Source organism: Elephantulus edwardii, unplaced genomic scaffold, assembly GCF_000299155.1.
Source record: "Elephantulus edwardii isolate Elephantulus edwardi_28Jun2011 unplaced genomic scaffold, EleEdw1.0 scaffold00302, whole genome shotgun sequence".
Classification (NCBI taxonomy): Eukaryota; Metazoa; Chordata; class Mammalia; order Macroscelidea; family Macroscelididae; genus Elephantulus; species Elephantulus edwardii.
The window spans coordinates 505,060-518,299 of NW_006400052.1; the positions used below are offsets into that span (position 1 = coordinate 505,060).

Consider the following 13,240-nt stretch of genomic DNA (forward strand, 5'->3'; position numbering starts at 1 on the left):
GTTCTTTCCACAGATGTAATCGATCTGATTCTTATGCATACCATCAGGTGAAATCCAAGTATATAACCTGCGTTTATGTCTCTTAAAAAACGTATTCGCTATGAATAAGTCATTGATTGTGCAAAATTCAGTCATTCTCTCTCCAGCTCCATTTCTGACTGACTCCTAGCAATGCTATAAACAGCAGATTTGAACTTTGCTCTATCTTGTGGTATCCTCACGATCTGTGCTCTACTTCGTTGTTATAGTTCCTATGTCAGTACATTTTGTTGATCGTCTCTTTCTCGTTCTCTGACTTACCACCTTGCCCAGAATGATGCCTTTTTGCAAGGACTTGACATGTCCGACCAAAGTTCATGAGAGTTTGATCGTCCTTGCCTCGAAGGAGCACGCTGGTGGCACTTCCTCCAGGACAGATTTGTGTGCCCGTCAGTCCTCTTCTCCAGCATCACAGTGCAAAGACACTGATTCGTCTGTGGTCTTCCCTATTCATTGTCCAACTCTCAGGTGCATGGGAGATAACTGAAAGTACTGTGGCTTACAACAGGGCACCAAGCCTTTAAACGGACATCCTTGCGCTCTAGAGCCCTGGAAAAGGCCTTGACAGCAGACTGTTTCCAGTGAAACATGCCTTTTGATTTCTTAACTACTGTTACCATGAGGATTGATTGTGCATGCAAGTAACATTAAATTGTTGACATCAATCTTTTCTCCATCTGGCAATCCAGCCAGACAACTTCAGTCTTTTCTCCATTATCCATTCAACCAATAGTAATTTCCTATTGGTCCACTGGTAAGGATTTCTGTTTTCTTGATGTTGAAATGTAATCCATATTGAAGGTTTTTGGACTTCTGTGGCAAGTGTTTCAAGTCCTCTTTACTTTCTGCAAGCAAGGTTGTGTCATCTGCATAATGCAGGTTGTTGATGAGTCTTCTCCTATCCTGATGGACACATTCTTCTTCATATAGTGCAGCTTCTTAAATTATTTGCTCAGCACAAAGCTGTTGTAAAAGGATACAGCCCTCCTGACACATGCCTTTCCTGATTTTTACTATTGTTGTTAGGTGCTGATAAGTTGAGTACGACTCATAGCAACCTTCTAAACAACAGATCTGAATCTTATCTTAACCTCACAATCTCTGACACACTCAGACCATTGCGAAGTCACTGTGTCAGTCCACCTTGTTGGAAGTCTTCCTCTTCTTCATGGTGCCTTCACCTTTCCAAGCATGGTGTCCGTCTCCTGGAAACATGCCCAAAGAATGTAAGACAAAGCTTCCTCGTCTTTGCCTCCAAGGAGCACTCTGGCTGCACCTTTTTCAAGACAGAGCTGTTTGTTCTTTTGGCAGCCCATGGAATATTCAGTCCTGTTCTCCAACACCACGGTTGAAAGGCATCAGTTTTTCTTTTGTCATCCTTATTCATTATATGCTCTCAACAGCATAGCACATGATTGAAAAAGCCGTGGTCTGAATCAAGTACACCTCAGATATTTGAAAACTCTTCCAGCCCTTACTCATTACCTAATTCCCAAACTGCTTCCTCATTTTAAGTGATTGGAAAGTCATCTACAGCAGGGAATTGCACTTCTCTGGATTCTAGTCCACCAGCTGCAACTCAGGACAAGGATGTGCTGTCTCCTCCTGTGTGAGTCACAGCTCCCCCAAACCCACTGAAGAGTCAGCTTTAAGTTGGTTCCAACTCAGCAGCAATGAAGTTTGGCGGTTTGGTTTTTTTTAGTTGGAACTACAGCACCTCATGGCTGGTCCCAAATGCTGTCTTAGTTATCTAGTGCTGCTCTAGCAAAAAATATCAAAGGTGGGTGACTTTAACAAACAAATTTCTTTTCCTTACTGGAAGCTAGAAATATAAATTTAGGGTATTGGTGCATATGCTCTTTCTCATTGCCCTGAGTTGGAACCAACCTATAGCTGACCCTCCAGTGTGGTTTTGTTTTGTTTTTATTATTAATTTTAATGAAAATTTACAGAGACTTTGGATTTCCATTCACTCATTGTTGCACTTTTCTCCCTGCCCATCTCTCCCCCTCAGTTTGCTCTTCTCTTCGAAAAGTAAAAGAAAAATTCTTTCATTGTTATATAATCCCTCCCCCCCAAGTCCACTCCACTATGCAGCCTTCGTTCTGGACTCCTGTCATGACAATAATACCTAATTATATATCCCTTTTAAACAGTTCTCTCCCTCATCTGTTTCAATGCAGTATACATAATTTATCCCATCTTTCTCAGTCTCCCCGAACCCTGGTTTCAGTCCCATTTTACAATAGTGGCACCATGCAGTATTTGTCCTTTTGTGACTGAGATACTTCACTAGCATAATGTCCTCCAGGGTCACTGATTTTGAATAATATTGCATGAGTTCCTTGTTTTTCAAAGCAGCATAATATTCCATTAAGTTAATATACTACGGCTTCGCTATCCATTGTTGATGAGCACTTAGATTGTTTCCAACTCTTTGCTATTGTGAACAAGCCACAATTAACATGGGTGTGGATATATCTGCTTGGGTGGCAGTTATGGTTTCTTTGGGGTATATTCCCAGTAGTGGAATTGCTGGGTCAAATGGTATTTCTGTTAGCAATTTTTTGAGAAAGCATGATTGCACCATCTTATACTCCCACAAGCAGTGAATAAAAGTTTCAATTTCTCTACAACCTCACCAGCATTTGTTGTTTGCTGTTCTGTTAAATTTTGCTATTCTTACTGGGGTGAGATGATACCTCATAGTTGTTTTGATTTGTGTGTCTCTTAGAGCTAGGGATTTTGAACATTTCTTCATGTATGTGTTTGCCACCTGAATGTCTTCTTTGGTGAAGGGTCTACCGTCCAGTGTGTTTTTAGAGGCTATAAAACCGCCCGTCTTTCTCCCTTGGATCAGGGTTTGAGCTGGCAGCACAACTTTCACTTTGGCCCTGGAGGAAGGTCCTAAGCTTCTGCTTCTGGGTGGTCTTTATGTGGCTTGGCATCTCTCTTCTTCCATCTTTGCTTCTTTCCCTTGTTGTTTTTGTTGTTTTGCTTTTCAGAAGAGATTACTGGAGACATTCCCTGCTCTAATCTGGTATCGTTAGCATAACAAAGACCGCTCATTCTTAAGTGAGACTATAAGGACAGTTGTGTACCATCAAGTCAGAACCCTCAGATGGGTTTTCAGAGGCAGTTAAGGATACAGGAGATTGCCCATCTTTCTCCCATGGAGCAGCTGGTGGATTAGAACTGCATACCTTTGTGTTGACAGCACAATTCCTTACCACTAAGCCACCAGAGTTTAGATGTTAAGGACAAGCATAGATATTAGGATTTACAATACATAATTTTGGGGAAACACATTCAATCCATAATAAGGAGGGTGTATTGAGGGGTAAGGGTGAGGGACTAAGGGCTGGAGAGGAGGTTGGTAAATAGCAAAGATGAGGAGACTAAAAGTAAAGAGAAGGAGGGAAGAAGGGCAGAAAAGGGGACTGGAACCCAGAACGCCATATTGGAGGTGCAGATGTAGACCGCTTTCACCATCATAGAAAATTCTTTGGGCAGCTCCAGCTGTTGCCTATAACACATATTGAGCTTACTAGACAAGAATCTGCTGGGTTGTGTGTGTGTGTGTGTGTGTGTGTGAGTTTGTTTTGGGTTATTTGTTTTACAAATTTACTGGTTTTAAGCTGTTCTTGGAGCAGGTAGCCTGGGCACCCTTTAATCCCCAAAACTCTGCACCTCCCTCCACATGGAAGGTTGACAGGATAACTGAAAGTCCAGATAGAGGAGAGAGGCATGGACTGAGTAGCAGAGATGGAGGCGCCAGAGGGGGCTGGGAGTGTGCCTGTCACCTGGAGTGGGCACCAGGCCACTCCATCTGTGCTCAGTGCTCTCCTCCACAGGTCAAGGAGCTGGGGGTGGTCATGTACAACTGCAGCTGCCTGGCACGAGACCTGACTAAGATCTTCGAGGCCTACTGGTTCCTGGGCCAGGCAGGCAGCTCCATCCCTTCCACATGGCCCCCGTCCTATGACACCCACTACAATCAAGAGACACCGATGGAGATCTGCCTCAATGGGACCCCTGCTCTGGCCTACCTGGCAGTAAGTCTGGGATTGGGGGGAGGGGCAACCTGCCATACCCTGGCCGCATCCTATGGCCTGGCCCTCCCAGCAACTAGTGAGGAGGGAGTGTCCTGATCAGTGCCCATCACAGCCTGTCACGATGTTTGGCCAGGCATCTGTCTAAATACCTCAACTTCCCTTGGCCTTGGTTTCAGCTGAAGAATGGGCATATCATGATATTCACAACTTTTTAGGGCTGGTGAATGAGATCCAACTGGGTTCTTGGACAAGTCATTGATCTAGCTTCGTGCTGCTCGTATCAGTGCATGTAACTCTTTACATTTCATTCCAGTGAAAAATTACTAAAAATTCATATCCGTGGTTGCACCAGTCATATTTCAGGTACTCTATAGCCACAAGTGACCAGAGCCTACGATATTCTATATTTAGGCTGTAGCTGTCTCTAGAGCACTGAAGAGCAATGATGTCAGTCTGGAGACTGTGGTGCACCTGATCCAGGCCATGGTCTTCACAATTACTTGCTATGCATCTGAGAGCTGGACAGTAACTAAAGATGATAGAAGAAGGATTGATGCTTTTGATTTGTAATGCTGGAGAAGAGTGTTGAATGTATCGCAAACTGCCAGGAGAACAAACAGGTTTCTCCTAGATAGAATGAAACCAGGTTGCTCCCTGGAGGCAAAGATTTTGAGGCTTTGTCTCACATACTTTGGGCACGTGGCCACTTAGGACTAGCTCTTGGAGAAGAACATCATGCTTGGAAGGGTGGAGGGACAGCACAGGAGAGGAAGACCCAGGATGAGATGGATTGACTTGGCAACTGGAAAAATGGGAGTAGGTCTGTCAGAAATTGGCTCAGGACAGGGCAGGTTTCAGAGCTAGTATAACTAGGGTTGCTGTGAGTTGTAGGCTACTTAATGGCACATAACAACAACAGAACATTCCTATTGCAGCACAGAGTCCTACTGGACAGTGCTGGCTATTGCTTACTGTGGATATTGTGTACTCTAGACCAGCACTGACACAGTGGGCTTGAGTGTGTTGGAGATTGTGAGGATGGCACAGGGTAGGACACAGCTGTTGTTCATAGGGTCACTGTGAGTCATACTCGAATCGAAGGCACCTAACAACAGACAAGGAACTGTTATTTTGATTTGTTAATTTTTTAAACTACTGGTTTTAGCTAGCTTGACTGTTGAAGTCCCCAAAACTGTGGACCTTATCCTACATAGAAGGTCGATCAAACCCTCAACTCACTGCCATCGAATTGGAAACAACTTGTAGTTCACACAGGAGGAGATTGCTCATCTTCCTCCCAAGGAACCACTGGTGGATTCAAACCACCAGAGGCACAACTTTTGGGTTAGCAGTACAGCTCTCACCAGAGCACCCTCTGGAAGGCTGATAGAACGACTAAAAGACTAGATAGAGAAGAATTTGAGTTCTAGCCCTGCCACATGTTAGGTATGAGTAACACAGGACAGATGACATCTGTTGGTGTTTGTGGAACTCCATTAAGGAGTTCAGACCAACAACTGCAAAACATTTGTTGTTCGGTTAATTCCAAGTTAGGGTGACCCCATGTTGCAGGACTTGGTTGAATGCCCCAACCCTTCCCTCTGGTGGCTAGAAGTTTTGGTTGTTGTGTACTGTCAGAAGTGAGGAGTCAGAACCCACTCATAGCTGCCTCTGCAGTGGGTTTTCAGAGACTGTAAATCGTGTGGAAGAGTGCCCATCTCTGACCTGTGGAGCATTCAAACCACATGCCTTTGGGTAATAGTGCAGCTCCTTACCACTAAGCCGTCAGAACTCCCTGGCCCTAACAGCAGAAGGATATAAAGCTCTGAGCTCGTCCTCCCTTCTCGTGTTTTAGCACCAAGTTTTTGGAAAAACAGTACTATTAAAAATGTAAACTTGATTTTTTAATCACTAAAGTCCTTCATCTTCCCCCTATTAAAATAGGCCAAGTTCAGATCTTTATATTCATTGAGTCACCAAGTCCTAGCAATAACAACCCTACTCCTGGCAGATGGAGGCCTAGGGCCCAGTTAAGAACAAGTGATGGTAAAGGAGCTCTGGTGGCCTAGTGGCAAGAAGCTGCACTGCAATCCCAGAGGTACGTGGTTTGAATCTATCAGATCCTCTGCTGGAAAAGGAGGGGCAATCTCCTTCTATACCAGTCAGATCCAATTTGACAGTACACACACACACACACACACACACAATTTTTTTTTAAAAAAGAATGAATAATGGTGGATAATGAACATACCCTTTGATAGTGATAGACCTTCAGTCCAAGGAAAGACACTTTGTCATCTGTCTTCTCTTTTTCTCTTGAGTGATGAATTGGGGAAGGTGTGCCACGGAGAAGGGGAGCCCATTGGTGGCCACATGTACCCCAGTTTTGTGACAGCCTTACACTGTCTCCTCATCCTTCAGGACTCTGGCTTGCTATCCCAGTACTTGTTCCTTCCTCTATCCCAGCCCACAGTCCTCCTCTCCTATGCTGTGGATACTCTTTTCAAGTCCTTAGATGGAGGATGGGAGGCTCCTGTGGGATGTGTTGTTGTTATGTACTGTTGAGTCACCTGCAACCCATAGTGACCCCTAAACCCTGCTCTATCCTGTGCCAATCTTATTGTCTCTGACACACCTACCCCCATTACCTCAGTCACTGAATCAATCCATCTCATTTAGGATCTTCCTCTCTTGTGCTGTCCCTCCACCCTCCCAAGCATAACGTCCCTCTCCAAGAATTGGTCCTGCCTTGCAACATGTCCAAAGTATGTCAGACGAAGCTTCAGAATCCTTGCCTCCAAGGACCAGTCTGGCTTCACCTTCTCTAGGATGAATCTATTCGTTCTCCTAGCAGTCCATGGTATATTCAATACTCTTCTCCAGCACCACAGCTCAAAAGCATCACTTCTCCTTCTATCATCCCATTGTCCAGCTTTCTGATACATAGCAAGTCATTGCAAAAACCATGGCCTGTATCAGGCGAACCTTAGTCTCCAGACTGACATTGTTGCTCTTAAGTAATTTGGAGAGGTCTCTGACAGCAGACTTTCCCAATGCAATTAGAGGGAAGAAACACCCTTGTTTGTTGCTGTCTTGTTTGTTTTGTCTTAAGTGGGCAAGGAAGGGGGACGGACTAATCAGTTCTGCTCCCCCACACCCACCTCTCAGCTGTGTATCTAGTGGCCCAGGTGGAGAGTCAGTGAGAGAGAGAGGAAGACTCAGTGGCTGTAATTATGGGTTAGAAGCTCTCGGTGATCATGAGGAGGGTTCAGCATAGGGTGAAGGTCAGAACTGTTGTTCACAGGGTCACTAGAGTCATAGCTGACTTGATGGCACGTAATAACAACACTCCATAGAAACTTGTGCTGCTACCCTAAAGGCCAAGCATCTCTAACAGTTTTAATCCACCAGCAGCTCTTTGGAAAAAAAATAGGCAGTCTCCTCCCGTGTGACTTACAGCCTTGGAAACTTGTTGGAGGGTCCAGCTATGAGCTGGTTCCACCTATATGGCAATGAGGTCTTCTATCCTCCAGGCTGAAATCAAGGATCCTCATCTCCCAATGTCCCTTCTCTCTCCTCCCTCATAGAAGGAAGGAGACAGCCAGGAATTCAGCTCCATGCTCACAGATGGATACAGAGAGGCACAGAGCCCAGGGTAAGATGAGGAACAGGCCTTCGTCTTTCATACTTTGGACGCATAGCTAGGGAAGGCTATTCCTAGGAAAGGGTCATTATACTTGGAAAGATGGAAAGGAAGTCAGCAAAGGAGAGGAAGACCCCTAATGGGATGGACTGACACAGTGACGTCAGCTATGGGCTTGAGTGTGTTAGAGACGAGGAGGATGGTGCAGGAGAGGGCAGGGTTCAGGTCGGCTGTTCATAGGGTTGTTATGAATTGTACTCAACTTGGATGCCCTGTGGAGAATACCTGCTGTGGCCAGGACATGCCTATATGCTACTTACCTCTATTGTCTTTTTAATATTCATCATAATAATGGAAATATTACTGTTACTTAGACTTTTCATTATTCCTGGCAATTATTGAGGCCTTATTGCTTGCACTGTGCCGAGTAATCTGGTGTGGTGATTTGTTGTTGTTGTGTACCGTCAAATCCAATCCAACTGGCACAGGAGATTTCCCCTCCTTTTCTAGAGGAGCATCTGGTGGATTCGAACTGTCTACCTTCAGGATTGCAGTGCAGCTTCTTGCCACTCGGCCACCAGAGCTCCCTTGATCTGTTTATTTAACCTTCACCACAACTCTAGGAGGGAAGTGATAATATTATTATTATGCCCATTTACACATGAGGAAACTGAGGTACAGAGGAACAAAGAGTCTTGCCCCAAATCCTTCAGCTAAGAATTGCAGAAATGGGAGCAGCAACTGAGCTACCTTGCCTGCTTAAATTTCTTCCTAATCTCTCTCATGGTCACACTCCCTCCTCCAAAGCCATTCTCCCTCCTAATGGCAGAATGAGGGACGAGGCCAGAAATTGTCTGATGAGGTTGTTGTAATATACCCTGGAGCTGGAACCAACTCCTAGCTGATCCTCTAGCAGGTTTTCAGAGGATATAAGTAACACAGCTGTCTGGAACCTCTCCAGATTACTGAGGAACAATGATTTCAGTTTGAAGACTAAGGTATGTCTGATTCAGGCCATCATCTTTTCAGTCATGTGCTACGCATCTGAGAGCTGGAAAATTGATAAGGATGACAGAAGAAGAATTGATGCCTTTGGGCTGTGGTGTTGGAGAAGAGTGCTGAATACCCCATGGACTGCCAAAAGAATAGCTATGTCTTGAAAACAGAGCAGCCAGGGTGCTCCTTGGAGGCAAGGATGGTGAAGCTTTGTTGCATATACTTTGGGCATGTTGCTGACTCTTCCTTGGAAAGGGACATCATGTTTGGAAAGATGGAAGGTCAACAAAGAAAGAGGAAGACCCTCAATGGGATGAATTGACAGTGACGGTAGCAACGGGCTTAAGTGTGTCAGAGATGAGGAGGATGGCATAAGATAGGTCAAGGTTCCGATCTGTTGTTCAACAAATTGAACAGGAAGAGACTGCCCATCTTCTGCAGAGCAGCTGATGGATTTGAACTGTGTGTCTTTGGGTTGACAGCACAGCTCCTTACCACTAGGCAATCACAGCTCCCTAAGGAGTGGGTTAAGTTGTTTATTGCTTCACAACAGATCACTCCAAAACTTAATGGTTACAGAAAGATTTGTTTTATTTGCTCATAAAATTCTGAGTCCCCAAATTTTGGCCAGTTTCAGCTGTGTGGCTCTGTTGTTTGCACTTGGTTCACTCACGTAATTCTAGTTCTCTGGCCACAGCAGGTGTTCTTTACATGCTGTAGTAAGCACTGCTGTTTTTATTGTTGTTCTCAAGTTGAGTAAGGAAGATGGTTCATCTGGGCTTGGCTTGTGTGAGAGAGACTCACTTATATGTCTGGTACAGATACTGGCTGCTGGTTGACCACAGACCTCCAATCGGTTAGCTCTGGCTGTTCTGTGTAGCCGCTCTGTGCCAAGAAGGCCTAGTCTAACCTACAAGTGTTTTTCAAATATCTGCTTGTATCACATTTGCTGATGTCTTGTTGACCAGAGCAAGTTTCATGGCCAGGATGTGGACACAGGGAAGTGTGATTCATTGGGGACCTTTATTATAACAACCTCAAGACTCACAGGGAATTAGGGTTCCTCATGACCACTTCCTTCTTTTCAGTTTCCTCATTTACAGAGTGAGGTGGGTAGCACTGCTCCTGGCCTCAGGGCCTGTTGTGAGGATGGAGGGATCTGGGGAAAGGTCTTGGAAAGGTGCCCAGTGAGGGTGGGCTCTGAGCCAGGCAGGGAAATAAAGCGATGACAGCAGGGACACTTCGCGTGATTGTGCTCCCAAATCCCTTGTTCAAAAACTCAAACTTCTCACTATGGCTTTAGAAACAGCTCATAGCTGATCCTCCAGCAGGTTTTCCATCTTCTCCCGAGGAGCTGCTGTTGGAGAAATGCAGCCTTTGCATCAGCAGCGCATCTCCCTACGGACTTGACCATCAGAGCTCCTGAACCGCCTGAAGGGCTTATTAAAACCCAGGATTCTGATTCAGTACTTGGTGTGCAGTGAGGCCCAAGAATTTGCATTTCTACTAAGTTCCCAAGGGTGCTCTGGGGGCTTACTGGTAAGGAATTGCGCTCCCAATGCAAAGGTATATGGTTCCCAGCTGCTTCACGGAAGAAAGATAGGCAATCTCCTTCCATGTGAGTTACAGCCTAGGAAGCCCCCTGGAGGGTCAGCTGGGAGTCCATTCTGATTTGTTGGCAATGAGACAAGTTTCCAAGGGCAGGCTGATGCCAATGGCCTAGCGGCCACACGTGAAAAACCACCTGGCTAGAGCCTAAGTTCTGGAACCGGGCAACCTGGGTTCAAATGCTGGCTCCATTTATCAGCTTGTGACCTTAGGCAAGTCACTTATCCTCTTTTGCCTTGGCTTCCTCACCTGTGGAATAACATCACTGTCCCTTACATACATCAGGCCTGAGGATCCCTAAGACCCTAAGATCCATCTTGGATCCAACACAGGGTCCACAGTGCCTTGGCAGGGCACATATCCTGACTGTCCCTTCACCCTCAGAGTGCACCCCCTCCACTGTGTCCCAGTGGCCGTACCCCAGACCTGAAGGCTCTGCTCAACGTGGTCGACAGCGCCCGGAGTTTCATCTACATTGCAGTTATGAACTACCTGCCCACCATGGAGTTCTCCCATCCACGCAGGTGGGACAGGAAGCCACCAAGAGGGGGAGAGGAGGTGGTGAGGCTTAGAGAGCAGGAAGGGGGCTGAGGTGTGGGAACAGATGGATGGGGAGCCCCAGGAAGAGGCTGAGGAGGTCTGGGAGCTTGAGATGGAAACGGAGTGGGATTCCTGGAAGAGCAGGGCTGGAGACAGGATGTGGGGCTTGGGGTTTAGGGAGTAAGGATGAGCTGAGTGCAGCAGGCAGGGTTGGGATAGGACAGTGGGAGGATGGCTGAGGACAGTGAACGTGGTGGTGGAAGGAGGGTTGGGATCTGAGGGGCAGAAACAGGGTCGATGGAGTATGAGATACACAGAAACAGACGCTGGGAGCTGGAAATGGACTTGGGAGTTCTCATAAACTGAGTAAGAATCAGGCTCTGCCCAAGAGTGAAGGTGGGCTGCTGTGGACAAGGCCACCCTCTCTCACCTCTGCTGCCCCAGATTCTGGCCCGCCATTGACGATGGGCTGCGGCGGGCCGCCTATGAGAAAGGCGTCAGGGTGCGCCTGCTGGTCAGCTGTTGGGGCCACTCGGAGCCGTCCATGCGGGCCTTCCTGCTGTCCCTGGCTGCCCTGCGTGACAACCACACCCACTCTGACATCCAGGTGGTAAGTGGCCACCTCAAACCCCTGAGCTTCTGTGAGGGCAATATGGGGACAGAGCCCCATGGAGTCCCATTGTCACCTGACAAGGACGACCAGAGTGAGCTGTGTCCTTGTGGGCCGACCATGGGGCAAAGAGGTTGGGGCGAGGCCAGGCCTGCACACAGGCAGGGGCAGGGAGGGACCAGGACAGGGGACCCAAAGGAAGCACCTGTGTCAGCCCAAGTCTTCCCTAAGGTGACTTCTGAGGAGTAAGAACCACTCTAGAAGGAACAAGGTGGTTAAAGAAGCAACCCAGGCTCCCCTTTCAGCAAGTATTAACTGAATGTATCGCCTTGTCTAGGCTGTTTTCTGCCCCTGAGGTGTCTGGGTAAATAAAACAAACCTTTTTCTCATAGACCTGTCTCACACCCATCCCAACTTTGTGTTTTCTCTGAACTACCTAGCATCTCACACTCTTTCCTGTCCTCCTTCCTCCTCAGAAACTCTTTGTGGTCCCTGCGGACGAGGCCCAGGCCCGGATCCCATATGCCCGTGTCAACCACAACAAGTACATGGTGACCGAGCGTGCCGCCTACATCGGTGAGTGTCTGGAGAGCTGCCAGTGGGCTAGAGGGAGACAGGAAGGGCTCTAGGCCCCAGCTGCCCCCACAGGGCCCTGACTCTCTGTCCCCCACCCTGTAGGAACCTCCAACTGGTCTGGCAGCTACTTCATGGAGACAGCAGGCACCTCATTGCTGGTGACTCAGAATGGGCGGGGTGGCCTCCGGAGCCAGCTGGAGGCTGTGTTCATGCGAGACTGGACTGCCCCTTACAGTCATGAACTTGATGCTTCAGTGGACAGTGTGGGCAATGCCTGTCGCCTGCTCTGAGGCTCACCACCCTGTGGACCCAAGTATCCTGGGTCCAGGACCCTGTCCCCATACCCCTGCTTCTGTCTGCCCCATTGTGGCCCCCTGCAGGCTCCCCCCTGCTCTCCCATCTCCATCTCCACCCCCTCTGTGGCCCTGAGACCCAGCAGAGTTGGGGGAGGGATAAACCCCAAGAGAAGTGGGGATGCATGCTGGGCCCAGACCCATAGCCCACCTCCTTTCCAGGGTGAAGAGGGGCCAAGGTTATAATATTAAGTAAATAACCTGTCTGTACAGCCTGTACCTGACTGAGTGGCGGTGTACTGGGGCCTGAGGGGAAGCTGCCAAAGGTGTCTGGTGGGGACAGCATAGTGTACTGAGTCCTCAGGTGTGGCCTGATGGATGTCAAACTCTTTTAACACGTGACTTCACAGGCTGCACTGACTCTCTGTTGTGTATGAGCCCCTGGTATTATGAATGGCATGTACTGAGCCTTCATGTCCCCGTGTGAATGCTGGTGTGTGCTGAGCCTTCATGTCCTGGTCTAGGCTGGGGTGTTCTTAGCCTTCATCCTGTCCCTGTGTGGGCTGGTGTGCACTGACCCTTCATCCTGTCCTTGTGTGGGCTCTGGTGTGCGCTGACCCTTCATCCTGTCCCTGTGTGGGCCCTGGCACGCACTGAGCCTTAATCCTGTCCCTGTGTGGGCTGGTGTGCGCTGAGCCTTCATCCTGTCCCTGTGTGGGCTCTGGTGTGCGCTGACCCTTCATCCTGTCCCTGTGTGGGCTCTGGCGCGCACTGACCCTTCATCCTGTCCCTGTGTGGGCTCTGGCGCGCACTGAGCCTTCATCCTGTCCCTGTGTGGGCGCTGGTGTGCACTGAGCCTTCATCCTGTCCCTGTGTGGGC

The 13,240-nt window shown here is 47.8% G+C and overlaps 1 protein-coding gene across 1 annotated transcript in view; it reads left to right on the forward strand.

Annotated features, from left to right (window-relative positions):
* The window catches only part of PLD3 (phospholipase D family, member 3), a 25,602-nt gene extending 12,972 nt beyond the window's left edge, over positions 1-12,630 (forward strand). Inside the window, exons 7-11 of the mRNA XM_006900894.1 lie at positions 3,894-4,094; positions 10,726-10,865; positions 11,326-11,491; positions 11,968-12,067; positions 12,170-12,630. Of these exons, the coding sequence (XP_006900956.1) occupies positions 3,894-4,094; positions 10,726-10,865; positions 11,326-11,491; positions 11,968-12,067; positions 12,170-12,357 (795 nt within the window). The 3' untranslated portion in view covers positions 12,358-12,630. The remainder of the gene's footprint in view (positions 1-3,893; positions 4,095-10,725; positions 10,866-11,325; positions 11,492-11,967; positions 12,068-12,169) is intronic.
* The last annotated feature ends 610 nt before the right edge of the window (positions 12,631-13,240 follow it).